The sequence below is a fragment of the Colletotrichum godetiae genome, assembly GCF_030913485.1.
Source record: "Colletotrichum godetiae strain CBS 193.32 chromosome Unknown BDP55scaffold_3, whole genome shotgun sequence".
NCBI lineage: Eukaryota > Fungi > Ascomycota > Sordariomycetes > Glomerellales > Glomerellaceae > Colletotrichum > Colletotrichum godetiae.
The window spans coordinates 1,796,847-1,818,873 of record NW_026851251.1 but is presented as its reverse complement, the minus strand read 5'-3'; the positions used below and the strand labels follow the sequence as shown (position 1 = coordinate 1,818,873).

At 54.7% G+C, this 22,027-nt stretch overlaps 8 protein-coding genes across 8 annotated transcripts; 3 read left to right on the top strand and 5 right to left on the bottom strand.

Moving 5' to 3' along the window:
- Positions 1-778: 778 nt before the first annotated feature.
- On the bottom strand, positions 779-3,280 carry BDP55DRAFT_646051 (uncharacterized protein). Its single transcript, XM_060573679.1, has 5 exons — positions 2,884-3,280; positions 1,604-2,811; positions 1,380-1,547; positions 1,312-1,326; positions 779-1,251 (listed from the first exon to the last, which is right to left on the bottom strand). The coding sequence occupies exons 1-5, from the start codon at positions 3,018-3,020 to the stop codon at positions 1,160-1,162; spliced, it is 1,620 nt and encodes a 539-aa protein (XP_060435933.1). The 5' UTR covers positions 3,021-3,280; the 3' UTR covers positions 779-1,159.
- A 161-nt stretch (positions 3,281-3,441) lies between these two features.
- Positions 3,442-5,306, bottom strand: BDP55DRAFT_710796 (DNA polymerase subunit Cdc27). The gene is made up of 5 exons (XM_060578165.1): positions 5,133-5,306; positions 5,022-5,077; positions 4,647-4,968; positions 3,872-4,595; positions 3,442-3,818 (listed from the first exon to the last, which is right to left on the bottom strand). The coding sequence occupies exons 1-5, from the start codon at positions 5,184-5,186 to the stop codon at positions 3,646-3,648; spliced, it is 1,329 nt and encodes a 442-aa protein (XP_060435932.1). The 5' UTR covers positions 5,187-5,306; the 3' UTR covers positions 3,442-3,645.
- Positions 5,307-5,712: 406 nt separating this feature from the next.
- Positions 5,713-7,152, top strand: BDP55DRAFT_540933 (DNA repair protein rad18; the record flags this gene model as incomplete). The annotated part of the gene is made up of 2 exons (XM_060568162.1): positions 5,713-6,244; positions 6,311-7,152. 2 exons carry the CDS (start codon positions 5,713-5,715, stop codon positions 7,150-7,152), a joined length of 1,374 nt encoding a protein of 457 aa, XP_060435931.1.
- Positions 7,153-7,333: 181 nt separating this feature from the next.
- Positions 7,334-8,852, bottom strand: BDP55DRAFT_690122 (Snf7 family protein; the record flags this gene model as incomplete). The annotated part of the gene is made up of 2 exons (XM_060576823.1): positions 7,334-8,711; positions 8,803-8,852. 2 exons carry the CDS (start codon positions 8,850-8,852, stop codon positions 7,334-7,336), a joined length of 1,428 nt encoding a protein of 475 aa, XP_060435930.1.
- A 428-nt stretch (positions 8,853-9,280) lies between these two features.
- On the bottom strand, positions 9,281-12,320 carry BDP55DRAFT_646045 (putativeTRAPP complex protein TRS85). The gene is made up of 2 exons (XM_060573678.1): positions 12,237-12,320; positions 9,281-12,175 (listed from the first exon to the last, which is right to left on the bottom strand). Exon 2 carries the CDS (start codon positions 11,964-11,966, stop codon positions 9,642-9,644), a length of 2,325 nt encoding a protein of 774 aa, XP_060435929.1. The 5' UTR covers positions 11,967-12,175; positions 12,237-12,320; the 3' UTR covers positions 9,281-9,641.
- Positions 12,321-12,326: 6 nt separating this feature from the next.
- Positions 12,327-13,958, top strand: BDP55DRAFT_217874 (Pre-mRNA-splicing factor of RES complex-domain-containing protein). Its single transcript, XM_060566050.1, has one exon. The coding sequence runs from the start codon at positions 12,655-12,657 to the stop codon at positions 13,687-13,689; it is 1,035 nt and encodes a 344-aa protein (XP_060435928.1). The 5' UTR covers positions 12,327-12,654; the 3' UTR covers positions 13,690-13,958.
- A 269-nt stretch (positions 13,959-14,227) lies between these two features.
- Positions 14,228-16,449, bottom strand: BDP55DRAFT_723764 (uncharacterized protein; the record flags this gene model as incomplete). The annotated part of the gene is made up of 3 exons (XM_060578790.1): positions 14,228-14,469; positions 14,527-14,995; positions 15,049-16,449. The coding sequence occupies 3 exons, from the start codon at positions 16,447-16,449 to the stop codon at positions 14,228-14,230; spliced, it is 2,112 nt and encodes a 703-aa protein (XP_060435927.1).
- A 1,288-nt stretch (positions 16,450-17,737) lies between these two features.
- On the top strand, positions 17,738-21,462 carry BDP55DRAFT_710791 (uncharacterized protein). The gene is made up of 2 exons (XM_060578164.1): positions 17,738-17,896; positions 17,949-21,462. Exon 2 carries the CDS (start codon positions 18,020-18,022, stop codon positions 21,323-21,325), a length of 3,306 nt encoding a protein of 1,101 aa, XP_060435926.1. The 5' UTR covers positions 17,738-17,896; positions 17,949-18,019; the 3' UTR covers positions 21,326-21,462.
- Positions 21,463-22,027: the final 565 nt, after the last annotated feature.

The window sequence follows — 22,027 nt, the reverse complement described above, 5'->3', positions numbered from 1 at the left end:
TTATAAGGCTATACGGCCGGCTATAAATGCGTTCGAGGAGAAGGCGGCCAGCTACGACTTGAAACACTAGGCAAGGCGATACGAGAGTAGGAGCCGAGTCTATATAATTATCTCTACTAGTGGCCGCTATGCCATAATAAAGCAAAGCAACGCAAATAATTTCGGATCGGCACCTACTAATAAATACGTTCCCACTATAGCCGTTATAATAAGGCATCTAAATCAACTAGCGAGTTCACTAAAGCCAAGGCTATAACAAGGCAACAAACACATTCTCGAATAACATCTTTCCATGGCCGCCGGTCTATTCGGGGTGGTATATCTAAGCAGCGGCGAGGGAAAGGAAATGATGTTGGGATATCTAATGATGACTTGGTAAAAACATAATGTTTCCCATGACAATAAAGTTGGTGCTAATTCGAAGTTAAACCCCGAGCAGTCGAAATCCGACAGTGTGAATGGCCACGAGAATGTCCGGCTACAGACCCCCAAGATCTTGTCCCCTTCCCGCCTCAGGTCTGCCTGGATTATTTTTACCGTGTCAGGCGGTAGGTCCCTCTTTACACCGGTCTGGAGGCGGAGCGGGAGGTAGAGAGCTGGAGGGATGGGACATGAGAGCGAAATGGGACATTATAGTTGATGGCGTAGTAGCAAGTACGTTGGTTACGTAGGGATCATTAGCTCTCGACGTAAAAGTCATCTCTCGAGAAACTTTAAACGCGACGTTAATCAGAGTTAAGAAGACGGACCAGATATCCGTAGTACGGTCCTGTTCACGCTCATGACATGACGAATCTTTTGGGTATATTAATATTTAATCTAGGCTGAGCAGTACGTATGTGGCAAACCGCAAACCCGTCCATGATAACCATCAGTCGAACAGAGGGTAGCTGGGACGACTGAGTAGTTTGTAGCCCCCGCTCCTGGCCATTCTTGAATTCACTGGAATGAAGACATCTGAGCCTGACTCTGCTTTTGCTTTTCTTTTTTTTGTTGCAACTTTTCTCTTTGGTCTTCAATCATCTGGCAACTCTTAAGAAATGGATATAACTCTATTGATGCAGTCGAGATGCCAGCCACCACCTCCCATGTCATGTCATGATCGACTGATTAACCGTCCCCATACCCAACTCGCCATGCCGAAATCTCAACACCACGTTTAGATACTGTACGGCTTTGCGTCAGTAAAGATCAAATGAGGCTTCCGCTTGGCGAGGTCTAGAATCGTCTCGGCAAACACGCCGTTGGCCCCTATTGAAGGTTAGCATCACAATCTACAATGTCATCAGAGTTCGGCATTTGGTATCTTACATGCGAACCAGCTTCCTGTATTATGTCGTTAGCGAGGCAACTGTTGTAGCTGGCTTGGCAGTACTTACGGGTATAGGAAGAAATGCGGCTGACGTCGACACTCTCGTGAACCAAGCCGAGCTTGGCAGAGTTCAGGACCAAGTCAAGGCACTCGGTGATTTCCTGGTCGTTTTCAGATGTCTGTGCCTGAATCAAAAGGCTCATTGGCCAGGCGTTGGAGAGCCCAATGTGCGGTCCTGGATGTTGTTAGCTATTATCCTCTGATCCTCCCGGCATTGTAAAATAGGCTCACCTCCAATTCCGCGGAACGCAACGCCCTCGAGGTAGTAGGGATTGCCAGTCTTCTCCAAGAGCATCTTCCTGGTGTTCTTGTACGTCTGGTCATCCGCAGGCAAGAACCCCATGAGAGGAAGTGCCAGCAGCGACGGGTAGTTCGCATCATCCATGAGGATAGAGGAACCGTATCCGTCAACCTCGTACGCAAAGACATCTCCGTACTTGGCATGCTTGACAACGCCATTGTTCCAAACACCATCAGCAATCGTCTGGCTCCACTTGTCCACCGTCTGCGCGAGAACATCTTTGCCGGCCTCCTTGAGGAATGTCGCCGTGCGCTTCAGCTCCACGGCCATCATGGCGTTCGCCGGAATGAAGAAGCCGAGGATGGTGGCGTCGTCACTGGGCCGGAAGGCCGACCTCACAAGACCGGTGCCGTTGTTTAAGGGGTTGCCGACGCCCTTGAGGGCCAGCGTCTCGGTGCCCGCGTCCGTCTTGCGCTGGAAGGTGTACTCGTTCTTCTGGAAGCGGCCCGTCTCCGGATCGAACGTCGAGCGGGACTGTTCCTCCAGGACATTGAGCACCGTCTCGAGAGCCATGTACCACCTCCCCGTCATGAAATCCTTGGACTCTGTGTGCTCGTAAAAGTCGTTGCCGAGCGCGAGGAAATGCGCTAGCGAATCCAGCTCGTACTTGCACTCAAACACAAACGAAGGCTCGTAGATGGGGTGCACCGTATCGTCCTGTCCATTGTGACTCGGTTGCAGGTTGGCAATCGGAGGGGGCTGGAACGCGTTGCAGTACGGCGACTCGATGACATACTCGGCCTGTGTGTTGATGGCGCCCAGGATCAGCTTGAAGATGGCGGGGTCCTTCTTGGCCAGGGCCTGGTAGGGTGAAAGCTGGTTCGTGCTGTCGCGCAGCCACTCGGCAATGATGTCGCCCGTGATGATGAAGGACTGCGGTCCCTCCCATTTTCCCTCGTCGCGCATGCTACGGCCCTTGAGATCGACGAATCTAGTATCGGTGCCATCGGTGTGGAACTTGACAGTGGTGTCTGTTGTGGAAGGGAAGGCGTTCTCGAATAGCCTGGCCAGGTCGGGATCCTTCATTCGGGATGTGACGTCCTTAATGACCTTCTCGATGGCATCGGAATGGAAAGTACGGCATCGTGGATCGGGTCGTTGGTAGGGCAGGCCAAGGGGGCCTTCGCTCAGGGGTTTACTGGAGAAGCACAGTCTTAGCATTGGTCCGTGGTCTCGAGAGGAGAGGCCAAGGCTAGAGTAGCAAACTCACTGGGGATATGTAGAGTACTGCGCATAGTTTGGACATGCTTCGCGATCCTCGCCCGTCAGAGGTTCTTGCGCCGCGTAGGTCTGGCCGACCAGCAAACCCAGGGGCAGGAGCAGGTCGAATACTGTGCGTAAGGACATGGCTACGAAAGCAATGTGGCCTGGCAGGCAAGGGACGAGAGGAAACAGAACGACAAAATTGAGTCTATGTCCGCATGGGTATCAATCGCCGAGAAACTTTTTGCGCGGTCCAGAGAGCGTGGGGTTCCAGGAACAGAAACAAAGAAGCGATCGTGTTAAGAAGCAATGTGCGACGTTAGATTGACGCGGAAAATAGGACGACGAGCTCCCTGCCAGCCAGGTGTCCGCTGCGTCTTTTGGGGGATGCCGCAGCGTCACTGTGGTCCCTTGCAGGAGCTCTGACCGGGGTTGCGTATATTAGCGTCGCATCTTGACGACTCGGGCCCACTGCGGGGTGACGCGGGGCGACCTCCGGGCGTCCGTGCCGCTCCCGGGCCGGTGGCTTTTCTCCTAGTGCTTGGTATTTCAGGCTTTATGATTTAGAGACAATAATTGTCGGTACTACTTAAAGCCAACAAGTCTATTGGTAGCACGCTTGTTGGACAAGTCGCGGATATCTGCATGTGGCAGCTTGATTCACTCTGAGACTCTATGGCTGCTTTATCAGACGGCGCTTCCCTTCCCTTCCTCATGCTACGTCTCAATCATGCCTTACGATATTAATCCCCAATGAATCCCACAGCAATCATTTCTTGGAGAAGAAGGACATGATGTTGCCTTGTCCCTTGGTAGCAGGCTTCTTCGGCTTCGCAGTCTGGCTTCCTGAACTCGGCGCAGATGAAGTCTTTGCCACCTTTGCGGGCGGCGGGGGTGCCTCGTCTTCAGAGAACTCTTCCCAAGTAGGTTCCTGGATAGTAACTAATAGACTGGTGTGAGTTTTGAGAAGAGAAAGGAAAGATTGCCCAGCTTACCAAGGTAGCCCTGATCGTCCATGATCTGCTTTTTCTTCATGACTCTCCGCTTGCCACGCCTGCGGCCGTCGCCGGCGCTAGAAACGACTTCCGCTGGTTCGGGCTTCGCTTCCGGCTCGGGAGCCTCCTCCTCCTCCTCCTCCTCCTTCTCTTCGGGCTCTTCCTCTTCCTCGCTCTCCTCCATCATCATCTTCAGCTCAGCCTCGCGGTCCTTTCGTGACTTTCTTCCAGAGTTGGCCGGGGCCTTTGCGGCGGGAATGTCCTCGTCGTCGTCCTCGCCATCATCGGATAATACGGGTGTCTCAACGGGTGCCGGTTTTGGGGCCTCTTTCGGTTTGCTTGCTGCCTTGGCCGCGGCTTTGGCGAACATCCCTGAAATGCCAGACGAGCCACTCTTCTTCAACGCTGGTGGTGCCGCGCCCTTCTTCGTTGTTGTGGTGGAAGTCGGAGTTTCTTTGGTTTCCGTCTTGGTCTCCTGCTTGACAGGCACCTCTGTCTTGGGCTCAGAGGCTGCGGGCTTGGCTGCAGATGGTGCTGCTTCCTTCTTGATAGGCTTGGCCGCTGGTGCCGCGGAAGCAGGTGTAGGTACAGGCCCTCTGCCCTGACGGGTGCGCTTGCGGACATTGGGGTTAGTGATGGTGCCAAATGTCTCTGCCGTGGATACGCTCTCATTCGTCGCTTGTTCCTTGATTTGTTGATGAACGTCTGCTAGGAGTTGCAGATCCTGCAGCACTGCTTAGTAGTGTTGCGAGGCCTATAGAGGGAGAGAACCTACCCTAGTGGGATGTCTCGCCAGACTGTAGATATGGAATGAGGAAACCTCTTCGTAAGTGGCTAGAGTCTCTGAGAAATCGTCAGTAATAGTGAGAGTAAAAACGTGGATTTTCGAATTACCCTTCAGAAGGTCGCCAGGGACAAGAGACATGGAGTGGGTGACAACATCTTCAGAAGCTTCGACATCGGGGGGCGAGCTGGTCATCTCAACATCGCCATCATTTTGGACCTTTTGTACTGCCTGAGTACCGTAGATCAGATAGGTTGCATGGATTGTACCAGGGCGCATTCCATTCTGCGACCGATGGAAATCATAGAGCATTCTATCACCAGGTTAGTAGTTGATCAAAACAATGAAGCAAAGTTAAGAACCGACCCCTTTGCGGTATTGACATGAACTTTGAGTGCCCTACTGAGGCTCCGATATGTGACCTGGGAAATATATGAGTACCAATTCGACGTTCACCATGGGGATATTGTAGCTTACAATTTTCTCCTCACTCAAGATCTGGTCCGCCAGATACTTTTTGTATTCATCCATGGTGAAGTGGTCCAGTCGCTCTCCGAGTAGACTGTAAAGTGAACCAGGGTTCAGTGATTGAAGTTCGTTAAAGAACAAGGTGCCAGCTTTTGCAAGGAGTTGTCACGATGATTCCTTGTGAGAAAGGCACAAGGTGGGAGGGAGCTACCTGAGGAGACGCGTCGGGCAAGACAAAGACGCGACCCACTCTTTCCTTCTTAATTGATTTTCTGTGCACACCCCCCTGCTAGAGCCATTCGGAAGAGGGCGATTGGTGACGTTATCCACTAATTCTACACCCCCGTCTTTGAATCCCTGACACCTTCCCATGGAGCGCGCCACTCGACGCGACTTTCCCATCCTCCCAAAAAGTTCATTGAAGCCTTTTGCCTGTCAACATCCTTGTTTCCGTTGTTCGAGGCCTTCACCCACATCGCCAGCTCAGGCACCCAAAGAGTTTCCAAGCGATCTGTGCCTGGAAAGTTCTGATCGCCACTGCCGAACACACTAACTCTCATTTCTGTCACGAATCCCTCAGCCGCCCATAATGGCAGACAACTTCGAGGACGTTCCCGACTCAACGGACTGGCTCTCTACCCCCCTCCCCGCCCTTTCAGCAGTCGAAGCCTCCTTACGATGCCAGGTTTGCAAGGACTTCTTCAAGACACCAATGGTAACATCATGCTGCCACACCTTTTGCTCCCTCTGCATCCGTCGCGCCTTGTCCAACGACGGCAAGTGCCCTCTCTGTCGGGCCTCAGACCAAGAGTTGAAGCTGAGGAGTAATTGGTCTCTCGAGGAGGCTGTCGATTCCTTTGTCAAGGCTAGAAAGGATACACTACACTTTGCAAGGACGGCGGACCAGGATGACCAGCGAGAACCTAATGGCAGTATGGGCAAGAGAAAGCTGGCTGAGGAAAGCGGCGAGCAACAGCCAGAGACCAAGCGCCTTAGGAGTTCGGCGAGGCTCAGCAGGACGAGATCTGGACAGGCTGCGGCCACGCCGGTGCATGAGGTCGATGAAGTCGACGAGATGGAGGAAGTACAAGAGGATGACGAGTCAGAGGACGCAGATTTTGGTAAGCCATCGCTCTTCTCCACGAAGTGCCTCGCTTGACAACCCTTCTAACAAATCTTCTTCCCAGCTCCCGAGGACGGCCTGGTTCCATGCCCCATATGCAGCACCCGCATGAAAGAAGCCCAAGTCTTCCGCCATCTCGACACCTGCGACGGCTCAAAACCACCACCACCACAACCCGCCCCAGCTCGCGTAAGCGCAAGCCGAACTCCGACACCAAACACACCCGCCCGCGGCCTCAGCAGACCGCACCCGGCCCCCGAACGCCTCCCCGCCCTCGCCTACTCCATGCTCAAAGACGTTGCCCTCCGCAAAAAGATGTCGGACCTCGGCCTCGCTGTTACAGGCGGCCGCGTCCAACTAGAGAAGAGACACAAGGAATGGGTGACGCTGTGGAACGCAAACTGTGATTCGGCGCGACCGAAGCGGAGGACGGAGCTGCTGCACGATCTCGACGTGTGGGAGCGCACGCAGGGCTCCAAGGCGGCCATGTTTGTGAAACCGGGAGCCGCGGTGAAAGACAAGGAATTCGATGGCGTCGCGTGGGCTGCGAAGCATGATACTTCCTTCAAGGACTTGATTGCGAACGCGCGGAAGTCGAGGGCACAAGCGACGCCTAAGAGCGAGGAAGAGACGGCGACACCAAAGGCGGAAGATGGCTTGGCTGCTTCAACAGAGCCGAATGCTCCTGAGGTGGATTTGCAAGGGGATGGTGCGGCGGTGATTGATCTGACGGAGCAGCCAGCAGATGTCCTTGGAGAAGGCGAACCAGGGGATGGTGGTCCCTCGGGATCCCTTATGCAGGTTGATGATCCAACGCCCAAACCTCAGGTGGTCCCAGCATCGACGTACTACTTACAGGACGGCTTCTCAGAGCCGCAGATACCCAACACCCAGGAGGCGCGGTGAAATCCCTACGTGGTAGTTGCATGACATAGCGTTTTCTTCGTTACTATACCCTGCCGACTGTAATATATACAGCCTTTGCTTTAATACAAAACCAGCAAAAGAAACGCCGTGATCTAAACCCTCCCAAAATGTTCATGAATACAAATGCGGCATGTGACGCACAACGTGATGCGATGCCCCTTTACTGCGCAGGCATAGGCTCCTCCCGCACCCTCTCCTCAAGCCCCATCCTCTCCAAGCTTTCCGCCGTCTCCCCTGTCGGCGATTTGGCCCCCTGCCTTTCAACAGGCTCCTTCACAGGCGCCTTCAAACCCTCCATCTCCGCCTCAAGCCTCCTCCTCGTCTCCTCAGCCTCCTTCTCCTCCCTCGCCTCCCTCTCCCTCCTCTCCGCCGCCTCAATCTTCTCCCTCTCCTCCCGTTCCATAGCCTCAAGCTCCTCGTCAACCTCAAACTCATCAACCACAGGCGCAGCCCCAGCCTCGGATATGATCTTGCCCACCTCATCCACCTCACCCATCTGCTCCCTCAACCTATCCACCACATCCCCAACCCGATCCGCGCCGCCAACCTTCTCATTAAGCCCCTTGAGCGCATCCGCGCTCGCCTCCATGACGCTGACGAGCTGCACATTATCCCGCGCCTCTTGTATTCTACCCGCCACATCCTCGAGCTGGTTCAGCGTCGCAAACCGCTTCTCGAGCGACGCCTCGGTCATCTTTTTCGACTTCAGCGCCGCCAGCGCAGCGACCTTGTTCTTCTTGGTCACGGCGTCCTTGGCCGTCGCCGTGAGCTCGTCCACGCGCGCCGTGAGGAGGGCCGTCTGCTGCTTCATGTCGGCAATGAGCTCCTTTAGCGACGAGACGGCGGCGTCTTCCTCTGTGATCGTCGTCTCGTCCTCGTCTGTGCTCGAACCCCTGATCTTGACCACCTTGCCGTCGTACACCACGATCCCCTTGTCCCGTGACAAAAATATGAGCAGAATATCGACGTCCGTCTCGGATAACCTCCGATCCTGCACCAACGCATCCGCAAACGTCTTTTGAAAATGTGTCTTCGTATACGTCCTGTCGAACCTCGAATCCGCAGCAGTAACCTTCTCCGAAAGACTCTTCGCCGTAGTTTCGACATTCCTCAAAACCACAAACTGCCCCTTTGGAACCGTATCCTCCCCCGAAGTCAACTTCCCCGCCCCAAACAACTGGCCCGCCGCCCACGACACCACGCTCCACGGAACCTGCGCCCACGTCTTGCCCGCGTAGATGCTCTCTTTCGCCTTGGTAAACTCGTTGAGCGGGTAAAGGTCCTTGTCGGCGACAGCTTCCCTCACAACGGTGCCAAGCGCGAGCGGACGACCGAATTGTTTGCTTTCGAGGGACCGGACGAGCTGCTCGTCAACGTTGACCACTAACAAATTCGGCGCCGAGAGCTGCGATGCGACGCGGCCTTCCCATGCTGCGCGGGCGAGGGCCTGGCGCCAGGCGCTGACGTTGGCGTGGAAGCCGTCTGGGTTGAGGGTTCGTTGGGGGCGGAAGTCGGAGTAGAGGGCTGGCAAACGGGCTCTGGGTAGGCAAGGAGGTTAGTATTTGGCTGTAGCTCGGGGCTTGAGGGGGTATAGATGGGTATGTTGTCTGTGGGAGAGAGACAACGAACTTGCGAAAGTTTTGGTCGCGTTCGACGAGGAAGTCGGCGAGTTCTCCCATCTTGGGCCGAGTGACGTCGGAGTCTGTCAATAGCTTCTCGTTCTCGGCTCTGTTGGAGAAGTATCTACCTGCGTTTCGACCTCGGGTCGCTTGGGAGGGAAGTGTTCATCAAAGAGCCCGAGGGAAGAGAATGAGAAAAAGAGACTTTGAACGGGTAAAGGAAAAAGACAGTCTAAGTATGGGCACACTAAAACCGTCGTCTTCCGCGAGACCTGGAATCTTCCCGATGAGCCAGAAGGGATCAATCATGGAAGGTGTAGTCGCTTTGGCGGGACAGTGGGGGAAGCTGCCTTATCGGCGCGGGTTCAGCAGTGTCTTTCTCCTATCGGTTGCTGGTGAGATCACTGACGGGTCCAAGGGTCCTCGGGCCGTGACAAGTGTATACAGGCGCCTGACCTCGAGCAGGGGCTGACGCAGGTACGTACTGCACTACCATCGAACTGAGCTAAGGATGAAGCACTGATAAAGTAGCTGATATAGGGAAGTAGAAGTGATGATGTTTACATCTACCTCATGGATTAGTATATTTATAAGAGTTCTAATGGGAACTGAGAAAAAAATCAAAATTAAAGGAAACAGGCTAGCTTCTTTGTAAGTTGCCTTACTTCGTCTGTGTTATACCAGAGGGTTCATCTTGGTGAAAGACACGAACAACCATAAGAGCAATTATGTTTAGGGAGCAGGGAGAACTGGTGTAAATGCTATTAATCCGCTTCGTAAACGCATCTATTAATCACTTCATTCGTTCATCGCTACACTGCTGCCACTCCCACAGCCGTTTAAGTTGTGTTAGCCAAACTCGTCTTGTGCCGATATATCCCCCTTCTCCCTAACAGGGGATGTGGCTCCTTGCAACGGCGCAGTCTCCAGGCTTGCGACAGGTGGCCCTCCCCGGCCCATCATGCTCGTCCTTCTGGACCTGAAATCCATAGTCTCGCTCTCCTCGACAAAAACCTCCTCCACGTCTTGTGATGGTGACTCGTCGCCTCCAGTTCCGTCATCCACGTCGAGCTTCTCATCGAGCTGATGCTGTAGGCCGGCCACAAAATCGTTGGCAAGGCTAAACTTGGAGACGCCATTTTCATGTGGGAGCTCCGAGTAGATCCGAGAGGCTTCGTTGAGACATCGCTGGGACTGGATGTACTTTTGTTGCAGGTCCCAGGCTTCGCCGCCGAGAATACACCACATGGCCGATTTTCTCTTCCGGTGGCCCCATGAGCCGGAGCCGACGCCCGGTTTCGAGGCGTAGCAGACGGCAAGTCGTTCCTTCATGAGGGCGTCGCCGACGGGTCCGAGGATCTTGGAGTCGAGGAGCCGGATGCCCCATCGTACAGCATCATCGACGCTGCTGCCGCCCCTAAGCCGCAGCAGCTCGATGCCGAGCGTCAAGGATCTCAGTGCGCCAAAGGGTGAGCTACAACGTGTGTAGTAAGAGTAAAAGGCGGCTTCCAACATCTGGTCGATCGTCTCGGCGCGGGACTTTGAGGGCAGGCTTTGCGGCATGATAAGGAGACTGGCGGCGGCCATCTCGTTGGCTGCCGCGTGATACTTCCAAGCCTTTGCATCGCTAAAGTCGGACCTCAACAGATCGTACGTTGAGTGTGCTAGTTTCCAGTCCCTCAGCATAAACGCGAAATCGGCTAGCTTCCGCATAATGGCTTCTGAAGCGTCTGGCCGGTAGAATCCGAGCGCGTCATATGCGCTCGATGACCCGCTGCCTCCCACGACTGAATTTCTCGAGCTGCTGCCAAAGCCTCCCCATTTCCGTGACAGATTCATGAACCTCCCCGTGATGCCCCTCCTACGAGATGCGACTTGGTCATTCCACAGCGACACATGGCGCTCCATGGTAGGTATGATGGACTGCGTCACCATTTCTCTCACAAAAGTGCGGATCGCCGTGGCATCCGACTCGAAGATGTACCTTGTAGGGTCCTCAAAGTCTTCACGTTCTTCGCTGTTTCGAATATCCCTGAGTTCTTCGGCTGCCGACATCCAATCGCTCCGCGGCAGGGGTATGCTGTCGTCGTCGGTTTCTGCGCTCTGCGTGCTTCTCAACCGTAGTAAATGGCAGTGTAGGCCGAGATGACGCTTCATCTGGTCAAATAAGGCCAGTGACCGCGTGACATCGTCGCGCTCTTCATCGTGTACTAAAACGTAGTATCTCAGGTAGTCCCCGTCTACCCACACCGGCAGTCTGTTCTCCCCGGTGCTTGTGTCGTTGTATAACTTGCGCAAGTCTTCTATCGGTGATGGACTCCGCGAGCTGATGGCAATCACGCAGGCCACTGGATGCGCAAACGTCTCGTGAGGTGATACGGATATGCCCGACAACAGTCTCCGCAGGTATAATGAGTAGTAGGGCGAAGTGGCCTCCACATCCAGACCCTGTCTCGTCAATCCGTGGTGCGGAGTGTTGAGAAATGACTCTTCGGCGTAAGACAGATGGCTGTTCACCACGGCTTCGACGTTGTCGTAGTAGTTCCTCGATTTTGAGACAGATCCGCCTTGTCCGTTAGTCGCCGCAGATGCCGTGCCTTGTGAGGCGCTCGAATCAGGCTGCTCGATATTGTCCCCGAACTTGGTGAACCGAACCGAATAGTCCTCCCACGATCTGCTTGCGCCGTTGCTGTCTCTAATTGTGACCTTGCCCTGCACCTGTTCTCCAAATGGGCGCAGAAGCTCCCACAATCCGTTCTTGAAGCCCTTGTCGCTCGCGAGCTCCTCGGTGTCTGGCGAGGCGTAAATCGCAACATGCGGAACGTAGGCTTTCATGATCAAATTGCGCGGGTCGCCGGGGCTATCGGACGCATTCTCGATGAGCGAGCGAGCTGCTGGTCCGCCAAAAACGGAGCCAGACATTGTGCTGCGGGCGGGCGAGCCTCGTCCCATGGGAGACCCCGATCGTGATCCGGGAGGCGTCAGAGTGGAAGCGAAGAGCGGCGCGACAGAGGGATTGGATCTTCGGTACGGCAAGGTGACCTCAGATTGTGCCAGCGGGTGGCCTTCGGGTACAGACTGCCTCTTGGGCGGTCTCCCAGTCGAGGTGGCCATGGGCATAGCGGGGAGCGACTCGATTGGCGAGGCCGAGGCCTCATTGTCCGGGGACTGCATGATCGAGGCTGCGTGAGGTATACCAGTCGAGGAGGACCGATACCCTGTGCCTTGATCCTGTCAGATGGGTAAAAGCCAGTGGCTAAGTGTAGGACTTTGCGTGGTGTTGGAGCATTCGTAACTCCGCCCGATGGCTTTTGGCGTCGTAATTATTAGGGGGCTCGGCGGTGGTTCGCAAGAAATGAACGAATGTTCGGCCCAGTCTAGGACTTTTGAGAAAAGGTCAGCAAATATGAGGTGTGTGACGCAGAAGAGAAAAAGATGACGTACAAAGACTGGCTCCGCGACGATGCCACAGTTGTACCTTGCGCTGCCGCTGGCCAAATTACAAGCCGGAAGCCATCATTGTCAGGTTCCATTCGCGCAATGGAAGAGAGACTGAGAGACCACTCGACCCTCCGATAAGTAACTAGCGCCCGTCACATGCACGTCCATTCGTGGAAGGAACGGGGGAAAGTGGGGGGGGATCCTTGTCGGTCCGCGGCCCCTGCTTTTTTGGTCCTCGTCCATCAAGGTCCGTGCATCTTTTTTGATGTGCAACGACGTCGGTACCTCACTCAGTCCTAGCTTACCTTGAATAAGGTATCTCGAATTATTATTGAAGCTCTCATCATTCACCACCAAAACCACCTCAAACGACATCCATTCTTAACGTCCTCGCGCCCCATAGAGGCACCCTCCGATCACCATGCCTTCCGACCTCTCTTCATATCTCGCAACACGCTACCTAGTAGCAGATCCGAAACCAACCAAGAAGCGCAAGCGCAAGCAAGCCACTGAAACCCAAGGCCTCATCATCGCAGACGACGACGACGACGCCGGCTGGGGCAACTCCAACGCACAAGACGACGACGCAGAATCAGGACCGTCCCTCGTATCAGGCACCTCGGCAGAATTCAGAAGGACAAAGAAATCAAATTGGAAGACGGTCGCCGCCGCCGCTTCGTCAAAATCGCAAGGCAGCGCTGGCAACAATGGCGGCGATGACGACGACGACAGCGCAGCAGCAGCAAACGCAATCCTCGCCTCAACAGCAGCAGAAAACGCAGCAGCCGGGACCGCAGACGACGAAATGCCCATAATTGAAGGAGAGGCTCGCGACGTGGTGAAAATGAGCGACGGCACCCACGCAGGCCTCCAATCCGCTGCTGCCGTCTCAGCACAACTCCGTCGCCGCCAACAAGCCGAAGAAGCCGAATTCGCCAAACTCCGAAAACACGGCAAGGAAGAAGAGACAGTCTACCGCGACGCCACGGGCCGACGCGTCGACGTCTCCATGAAGCGCGCCGAAGCGCGAAAACTAGCGCTCGAGGCGGAAGAAAAAGAACGGCAGGCCAAGTTGGCGCCGAAGGGCGATGTGCAACTCGAGAATGCAAGGAAGCGCAGGGAGGCGCTGGAGGATGCTAAGCTCATGACGTTTGCGAGGACGGCGGATGATGTGGAGATGAATAACGAGCTCAAGGAGCAGGAGAGGTGGAATGATCCCATGGCGCAGTTTTTGAGCGAGAAGACGGGCGGTGGTGGTGCGGGGGCAAAGGGTAAGAAGGGCAAGAGGCGGCCGGTGTATGCTGGTGCTGCGCCGCCGAATCGGTATGGTATCAAGCCGGGGTACAGGTGGGACGGCGTCGATAGGAGTAATGGGTTCGAAGGGGAACGGTTCAAGGCGATTAATCGCAAGGAGCGGAATAAGGGACTCGACTACGCCTGGCAGATGGACGAATGATCGGTCTGAGATGCCCCCGGTTTACTTTGGTCCAGGCATCGAATTTCAACGAAGAATTACAACATTGAGTACCCCTTACTATTTTCGTTTGCGACCTTTCCAGATCTCAACCATGATCAAAAATGGCGTTGAACCCAAAGCCTGTAGAGCTCAATGTGAGGACGATATATCCATTCGAGACTAGCCGGCATTGTGCTTCATCAGGATGGTGAAATATAAACTACGTAGGGCAAAGGATACTCTAGTCGCCTGGGCTATGTGCAGCCAAGCTACCAATGCCAGGTCGTACTCTCTATGCCACTTACTGAAAAAGTAACTTCGCGGCTTTCAGCGAGTATCTCAAAAGTCGATCTGCCTTACCCGAGCCACATACATAAGACTCGAAAACAGGCGGTGCCCAACACAATTATGAAGCGTCAGTGTGAAAATCCAAACTTCCCTGTTATGGGCAACCCGTCAGCGGGTAGCTCCGGATTCACGGATTCCACCCTAATGATGGATTCCTCGCTAGCATTATCTGCAATAATGTCTTTCTAGCCTAAGGTCTGCGACGAAGAATCTTGTCGGATCCGTAGGCACAATTCTCCTTGACGAGTTTGATCCATTCCTTGCGATCCATCTGGCCAGGTCCATCGCCGATGCGTCCCTGGAACCTCCTCATGAGATTACCAATGCTGATACCGCCAGGGAGCTCGGGAAGGGCGTCAACAATCTCGTGAGCCTGAATGGGACCACGGGGCGCGGGCGATCCCTCGGGAACTGGTGAGCCAGGCTTGGAGCCTATCAATTATGTTAGCATATGCTCTGACGAGGGTGGAGGACAGTCCGCTTGCTTACCGGATGCTGCGGGGACAGGACTACCGGCCCTCGAGCCGACTGGAGTGCCTCTTGCTCCGCTACCAACGAGTTTGATCTTCTTCTTCCTCAGCTGGCCATCTGACATCTCTCCGCCAGTTGCCTCGCCGTCGCTCATGGCACCCTTTAGGTGGCTCTTCAGGCCACCCGAAGGCGTAGACGAACGGCTCTGATGGACGGAAGCCGCGGCGTGCTTCTTCAGCTTCTTCCGAGAGGACTCGTTGCCACTAGATTCGGACAAGTTTGGAGAGCCAGGACGCTTCAGAGACTTGCCCTTCTTAAGGGCATCGGTATGTTTCTGTCGGCCAGACGGGGTGGTGTTACCCTTGGAAGACACGCCTGAGGCAGTCTTGTCCTTCGCGTCCCCGTCCTTGTCCTTGTTCTCTTCATCCTTGTTGTCCTTGTCCTTCTCCTCTTCCTTCTTCTTTTCCTCATCGGAATCATCTTCGCTCTGTGGATGTGGTTAGTCAAGTCATAGGCTGATGGCGACTCTGCGCATCTTACCGATGAGGACTCAAAGGGATCGTAGCCACTTGAATCTGATTGGTAGATAGTCTCCTTTTCTCTCTTGATGAGAGCCTTGGTAGTTCGCTTCCCCTCTTTGCGGCGCTCTTCCTCGGCCTTCCTCATCTCGTTCAACTCCTTTTCTACTCTGCGCTCATCGGCCTCGCCAAACAGATTGGCGCCCATTTGATCGCGTCGGATGCGATCGGTGGCCTCCTTGGTATCTTCATCGTTATCCACGTCTAAGCCGGGATTCTCGTCGTCGTCCTGGAACTCGTCGCCTTCCATGTCAATCTCGTCATGGTCCTGCTTTTCTTCCCGAGAAGAACCTCTGAAGGTGCTGCTCTCCGTCTTGATTCTCGCAGGGCCATATAGGGCGTGTCTAGTAGCCTCCCATTCATCTTGCTCGCTCTTCTTTTGCTTGTCACGCATGTACCATCGACCAATGTCTGTCTTTTTGCTCATCAAAGCTTCAGCTTCTTCGAGCCTCATGGTATTGAAGTGGGGCTTCGCAGTGAATTTGTACCATTTTTCCAGAGGTATCGCCGCGAATTTGCCATCTCTAGTAGCAACGAAGCAGACGGTGGTCTCAGAAAGAGGCGCGACATAAGATCCGACCCAGACATTCTTGCCGTCTGCGTCCTCCAAGTGCCAAGGCAGCGCCTCCTCGTACCGCAGTCCCTGCTGCTTCTTTTCTTTCTCCGACCGAGGCTGACGGTGGAACTGGACATCCTTCTCCTTCTCCTTTGGCTTGGGCTTTTTATCAAGACTAGGGTCCTTAAGACTGGGAGCACTCTTGGCGAGTTCCACGGCTCGAACAGCCTCACGATCGGCCTTGAGTTGTGCCAAACGCTCGGCTTCCTTCTCATCAACCGGTTGTGGCTCGGGTTCTTCGTGCTTGACTTCACGTCCGGGAGGCGGTTGTCGTGGATCGCGCCGCTGAAGGGTGACGGGCCTGGTGAATTCTTCTTGATTTGTGGGATCAATGCCGTTCTTTTCGAGCTCGGCCTTGGCGGAAGAGAGTTTCATGACGTGATGCCTGACACCATCTTTCAACGCCTTCTTGGTCGTGACGATCTTGAATTCCCTTACATTCTGGGGCGCGGGGTCGAGCCAGCCCCCGTTTGCCGCTCTCTTCGCTCTGATATCCTCTTCGGTTTCGGGTCGCTGAAGGCCGTGGTGGCCTGTTCCACTGGGAGATGGTCGAGCGCCTGAGGCGGTTTGCAACGAGCCTGGAGGAGGACGCGAGGCAGCCGGTCGTGGAGCTCCGGGTCGCTTGCGGGCAACAAGGGGATCGCCTTTAGGTCGTCGCTTGATCGGAGGAGGACGAGGCTGTCCAGGCTGTCCTGGTAGGCCATTCGGGTTTTGGCCGTTGGGCAGGCCTGGTGGCGGCGCGCTCATGCTGTCGGCGGGCGCGCAAGATTCGAAAGTGCTTCCTGCGGTCGTTTGTTTCGGGACGATTATAGTGAGCGAGACCTTGTTTGTCCTTCGTTAAGCAGTCTCTGTCAGGCACGAGGCAGTCGGAACTGTAGGCAGAAATGAGGCTTGCCCGGTTGCTTAGGGCCGCGGCGCAAGAGAGAATCACCGGTGACCGTAGACTCAGTGATGCGACGGAGAGTTGAATATCAATGCTTGCCAAAAAGTCTCGAGGACTAGCTCGGTCGGCGGTTATGTACTCGCGAATTGACAAGTACGGATGAATTGGCGAAGATGAAGAGGTCGAGGTGATGACAAAGAGCATGGACGATGAGGTGCATGCGGGAAAGGACGATTGGAAGGCGCGCTCAGAAATCAGGCGCACTTGCCTAAGGTAGGCAGCTTGGAGAGCTTGCAGAAAAGCTGGGCAGTCCAGTAGCCGTGTTAAGGTGAGGTACCTTAGTTACGGGCTCAAATGTACCCTGCCGGCAAAAGTTCAGTGTGCGGTACATTCACAGCCAAGAAGTTAACAAGGAATAAGCCCATCCTGCCAGGTACTTTTCCTGGGCGACTGGGCGGGTCATTCACAGTGCCTCATAATTCGCCAGCGGCTATGGAACCGCATCTGGAAAGGGCGAGCCTCACCAAGGTAGGACGTCATCGGGATGGTGTGACGGGTAACTGTACGGATACCTTACCGATGAACAAAATATCTAGCTTGCCTTTCAAACAGTCCATTTTCGATGGATGCAGAGTGCCCCTCACGAGAAGCACTAGTCAATGGCTGTCTTCCACTGTCTATTAATAGGACGTTCAGCCGCGACAGCATCAGTTGGTATCAGTATGCGCGCCCTTGACTTGCCCATGTATATCTGTACAAACCCAGGCAATAGGTACAAAAGGCAAGAGGCACGATGGCACCTTGAGAAAGGGGGTTCAAACTTGAGGCTCTAAAGAGAAGAATAGGAGAAGCCAATCAATGACATTATAAAGCCATGGAAGGTCATGAAATATGTCAGATAAATAGTAGGCGTCCAATTCATTCCACAATTTCTTCGTTTTAGCTATCCACATAGAGGTAGAGGTAGGTACCTTGCTTGGGATGTATCACAGTCCGCAGTGGGCAGTTTCTGTACAGTGAGGGACTGGCTTTTATCCACCGCTTACGTACAGTGCGTCGCAGATATGAGACTGTAGCCCCTCACTCCGGAATGTACCTCCTTCCCCACGTACGGGCAACCTCCACTTCACTTGAAGTTCCATTTACACCACCTTGCCTACATGAATGAGGTGATCGCCAATCGGAAACTAAGTACAAGTTTTCCAATCACAACACTCGCACTCGTCTTCTTATCTACCAACAAGACCTCCAATCCCTTCAATCCTCCGCATTTGACTGTCCAAACCATGCGTCCCGGACGTGTCTGACCAGGTAAGTGCTTTGCGCCTATTTTCAGTGGCATCCTTCTCATCAACTCTCACAGTAGCCTCGCCCTTTCTTAAGCTGTGTTCAAGTCATTCCACCGCATGACAAGGCCTTCAAGCAACCAGCACTATGAATAACAACGCCAGAAACTCCGGCGTGGGCCAGTTTGCTAGCTCTCAGACCAACGGACTCGAGGATCAACTACGAAACATGATTCTCACGAATGGTACCCCAGCTACCGGCCAGCCTCAGGTCCAAGATGCCCCGCGAACGAGCGCGCACTTTCCTGGCGATGGGATTCCGATGAACGGACCAAACGATCTTCTTCAGCCCCAGAGAGACCTTCCCGGAGCTTCGGCTGGGGTCAATGGAAAGCCACCTTCGCCCAAAGTGGGCAGAAAGCGACTCAACCAGGCGCAGAGACGACAGATGAATGCTCAGCTGTCCATTCCCATTGACACTCGCCCCTCCCCGCCCACCGAGGTTTTACGAACCCAAGCAGGCTGGCCTTCTCCTTCTTACCCTCATGAGCACCCCAGATTCCCGTCTCATGGGCGACCCGTCAAGACGTATCATAACCCAGACCTGCACCATAGACCGGCTCACCTTGCAGGCGGCATGTCACCTCGCTCTCCCAGACAGAACGGACACCGACTTCTCGCCAACTCTGACCGATACCAGCATGACCAGAACGCAAGTGGTCAACAAGAGCACGGTTCACCGCGCTTTCCACGTAACAACCATGGTCAGCTCTATAGCCCCCGTGGCCAACACCATCCAGTCCGGCCCGAGGAGCTGGAAAACCAGGCCTCCTACCTGGAAAGCCTCTGCAGCACTCTTGTTGCTGGCGCAGAGATCGAAAGAGGAGAGATTGCCGAGAAGGAAGCCTTTCGAGTCAAAATTGAACAAGTTTGCCAGGCCGCAGTTGCCGAATATGAGGCAACACAAAACGGTCTAGAAAACTTTCCCCCACCGTCTGTGCAACTCAAATGCTTCGGCAGCCTGTCTTCTGGATTCGCAACGAAAGCCTCAGATATGGATCTTGGTCTGGTCTCGCCTCTTTCTACCCCTCAACCGGATGAGTCGGGCTCCGCGATACCCAGACTCATCGAGAAGGCTTTCCTCGAAATCGGTCTCGGCGCACGCCTACTGACCCGCACAAGAGTACCAATCATCAAACTCTGTCAGAATCCTCCCGCAAAGCTTCTCAAGGCTCTTCTGGAGGAGCGTGAAAAGTGGGAGAAGGGCATCGTGGATCCCGATCATGCGGATGCCGCAGACGACGATGAGACGGGTGATACTCACATCAAGGAATTGACGGATGAAACGATTGACGACCCAAACAACCCGAAGACGGACGGGTTGTCACCCACAGGCTCCAGTTCAAACGAGCCCAGAGTGCCGGCCATTTATCAGCCTGAGAACCAGTCTCTGTCCGCTTACTACAATGCGGCGAAGCGGACATTGAGAAGGTTGGGAGGTCGAGATATCACTCTCTCCAACTGTCGCGAGCTGGTAGAGGAGGACTACGACTTACTCAACAATGTTTGCGAGGCGTTTCTGAAAGGCCTCTGCGAAGTGCCGCTGAGAAGAAGACTCTCGAACAACTACGTGTCTCTATCTTTCAAGACACTTCCCAATGCTCCCAACTACCGATCCCTGGCTGGCGTGTATGCTCAGATGGAAGGCGAGAGGATCGTTATGCTTTGCGAGAGAGAAGCTGAAAGCGGGAGCATAGACGACACCGATGATGCAACTCGGAATCTGATCGCCTCTTGGAAGACTCTCCAGAACCAGCCGCACTTTGGCGTCGAGCCACTCACGTACAGCAAGCATCTGCAACTGCACCTGGAGAAGCTCAAAAAGCTCCCCATCGCGCAGCTGCTCACTCTCGAACAGAGCCAGTTTGAAGCAGCTTCCGGGTATCACGCGAGAACCCTCAAGATCCTCGCGCACCTCCGCCCCCGGGGCGATCCTGAAGCGGCGGCCGCCAGACAACTCACCATTGACAGATACGCAGCCGGCATCTGGCCAAGCACCACTCGCAAGAGCGTACGCGATTTCATCGACACCACCAACCAACCACTCAGCCTGCTCACTGTCGCCCGCCGCCACAAGAGTCTGCAACTCGCCCTCGAACTCGAAAAGGCCGTCGACCAGCGCCTGTACGACCCGAGCATCGAGAACAACATAAGAGAATACATCTCGATCCTCCGCGGTCCCATGCGGAAGAGCATCGCCCACGACCCCCAGTACGACTTCGTCATCCCCGTCACCAAGCAAAACATGGAGACCATCAAGCGCATGCGCGACCTCAAGGACCCGGCCAAAATGACAATCAACCAACCCCGCGACCCCTACCGCGACAAGCTCGAGTTCCCCAAGAACGGCGTCGGCGTCCAATGCGATATCAACTTCGCCGCCCACCTCGCGCTGCATAACACCCTCCTCCTCCGCTGCTACTCCCACACCGACCCCCGCGTCCGTCCGCTCGTCCTCTTCGTCAAACACTGGGCCAAAGTCCGCGGCGTAAACACCCCCTACCGCGGCACCCTCAGCAGCTACGGCTACGTCCTGATGATGCTACACTATCTCGTCAACGTAGTCCAGCCCTTCGTCTGCCCCAACCTCCAAGCCCTCGGTCCGCCACCCCCTCCCCCCGAAGGCCTGCCCCCCAACTCTCCGGCGCTACTCGACGAGAATATCATCTGCCGCGGCCGTTTCGTCGGCTTCTGGCGCGACGAGGCCGAGATCCTCCGCCTCGCGCAGATGAACCAGCTAAACGGCAACCGTGATTCTGTTGGCCAGCTCCTCCGCGGCTTCTTCGAGTACTACGCCCAAAACGGCTCCATGAGCACATACCCAGGCCGGGGCTACGACTGGGGCCGCGATGTCCTCAGCATCCGGTCCCCGGGCGGCCTGCTCTCCAAGACGGAAAAGGGCTGGACGGGCGCCAAGACGGTCATCGAGTACCGCCCCAACGCAAACGCCGCCGTCAACTCCCCCAGCACCGACGGTCCTCCCCCCGGACTGCAGGGACAACACATGACCCTGAGATCACCCATTGACCCGCCTACCCCAACGACGATGACGACCACCAGCGGCACCATGAACACCACCGATAGCAGCGCGTCAGCGGCACTGTCAGCGGCAGCGCAGAAGAATGGCGAAGTCAAGGAAGTCCGGCACCGCTACCTCTTTGCCATCGAAGATCCCTTTGAGCTAGATCACAACGTCGCCCGCACGGTCACGCATAACGGCATCGTCGCCATCCGTGACGAATTCCGCCGGGCGTGGCGCATCATCAAGGCCGCTGGCTCCGGGAACTTTGGCGAGGAGCTGCTCCAGGATGTGGCGGCTGTCAAGGAAGAGGGCGAGAAGAGCACGTATTTGCAGCTGTTGGACGAGATTCACGGGTGGGAATTGTTTGAGTAGGTTGGGCTTTGCTGTGTTGAGATGTGTTGCATGAATCTGAGATTGAGTGTTCTGAAGTCCCGCCTAGGGCGTCACGTAGGACAGGAAGAGAGAAAAAGTATGTGCTCATGGGACGACGTCACGAAGTAAAAGGCAAAAAAAAAGTTTGAAAGTTGATTTGAATTTGTATTATTACTATCAAAAACAAAGCTGAATGAACAAAGCCGGTACAAGCCGACTATGGTCGAAAAACATGCCACACATACACATGAAATTACTTGAAGAGATGTTCGAAGGTTTCTCTTATCCCTCTCCCATCAGTCCCGGAGGCTGTGGCCGTCATGAAGACGACCGGAAGAGGGATCTTCTTTGAGTCGAAAATTTAATCTGCCAACGCTCCGTTCAAGACTTGTTCTGGGATGAACTGAGCCCCGGCTGTTCAGAAAACAGCATCGCTGGTGATGTTGAATGGGACAGAAGTCTGTCCCATTTCCATCGAGAGGAAATGAAAATGAGGTATATCAGTGAAGGAATACGCGCACACGCCATATTAAATGGCGGCCCGGTTGAAAAAGGTATCAAAGTTTTCATCATTCATGTCTAATACTGACCATGCTTTGTGTTGATGTTGTCAAGACCTACCAAAGCCTCAAATGTTTTTGGGTGCCGCCATCTTGGCCTTTCCACTCTTGCCGTTTAGCCCAGAACGCCGCGCTGAGATGC

Bases quoted from the DNA above. Each gene is read 5' to 3' on its own strand.
- BDP55DRAFT_646051 (XM_060573679.1), bottom strand. From the start codon at position 3,020: ATGTCCTTACGCACAGTATTCGACCTGCTCCTGCCCCTGGGTTTGCTG. The intron at 2,812-2,883 runs GTGAGTTTGCTA...GTGCTTCTCCAG, and splicing joins CAGTACTCTACATATCCCCA to TAAACCCCTGAGCGAAGGCC. The intron at 1,548-1,603 runs GTGAGCCTATTT...AACAACATCCAG, and splicing joins TGCGTTCCGCGGAATTGGAG to GACCGCACATTGGGCTCTCC.
- BDP55DRAFT_710791 (XM_060578164.1), top strand. From the start codon at position 18,020: ATGAATAACAACGCCAGAAACTCCGGCGTGGGCCAGTTTGCTAGCTCT.
- BDP55DRAFT_710796 (XM_060578165.1), bottom strand. From the start codon at position 5,186: ATGGATGAATACAAAAAGTATCTGGCGGACCAGATCTTGAGTGAGGAG. The intron at 4,596-4,646 runs GTAGGTTCTCTC...GCAGTGCTGCAG, and splicing joins TGGCGAGACATCCCACTAGG to GATCTGCAACTCCTAGCAGA. The intron at 3,819-3,871 runs GTAAGCTGGGCA...CCAGTCTATTAG, and splicing joins GGACGATCAGGGCTACCTTG to TTACTATCCAGGAACCTACT.
- BDP55DRAFT_646045 (XM_060573678.1), bottom strand. From the start codon at position 11,966: ATGCAGTCCCCGGACAATGAGGCCTCGGCCTCGCCAATCGAGTCGCTC.
- BDP55DRAFT_217874 (XM_060566050.1), top strand. From the start codon at position 12,655: ATGCCTTCCGACCTCTCTTCATATCTCGCAACACGCTACCTAGTAGCA.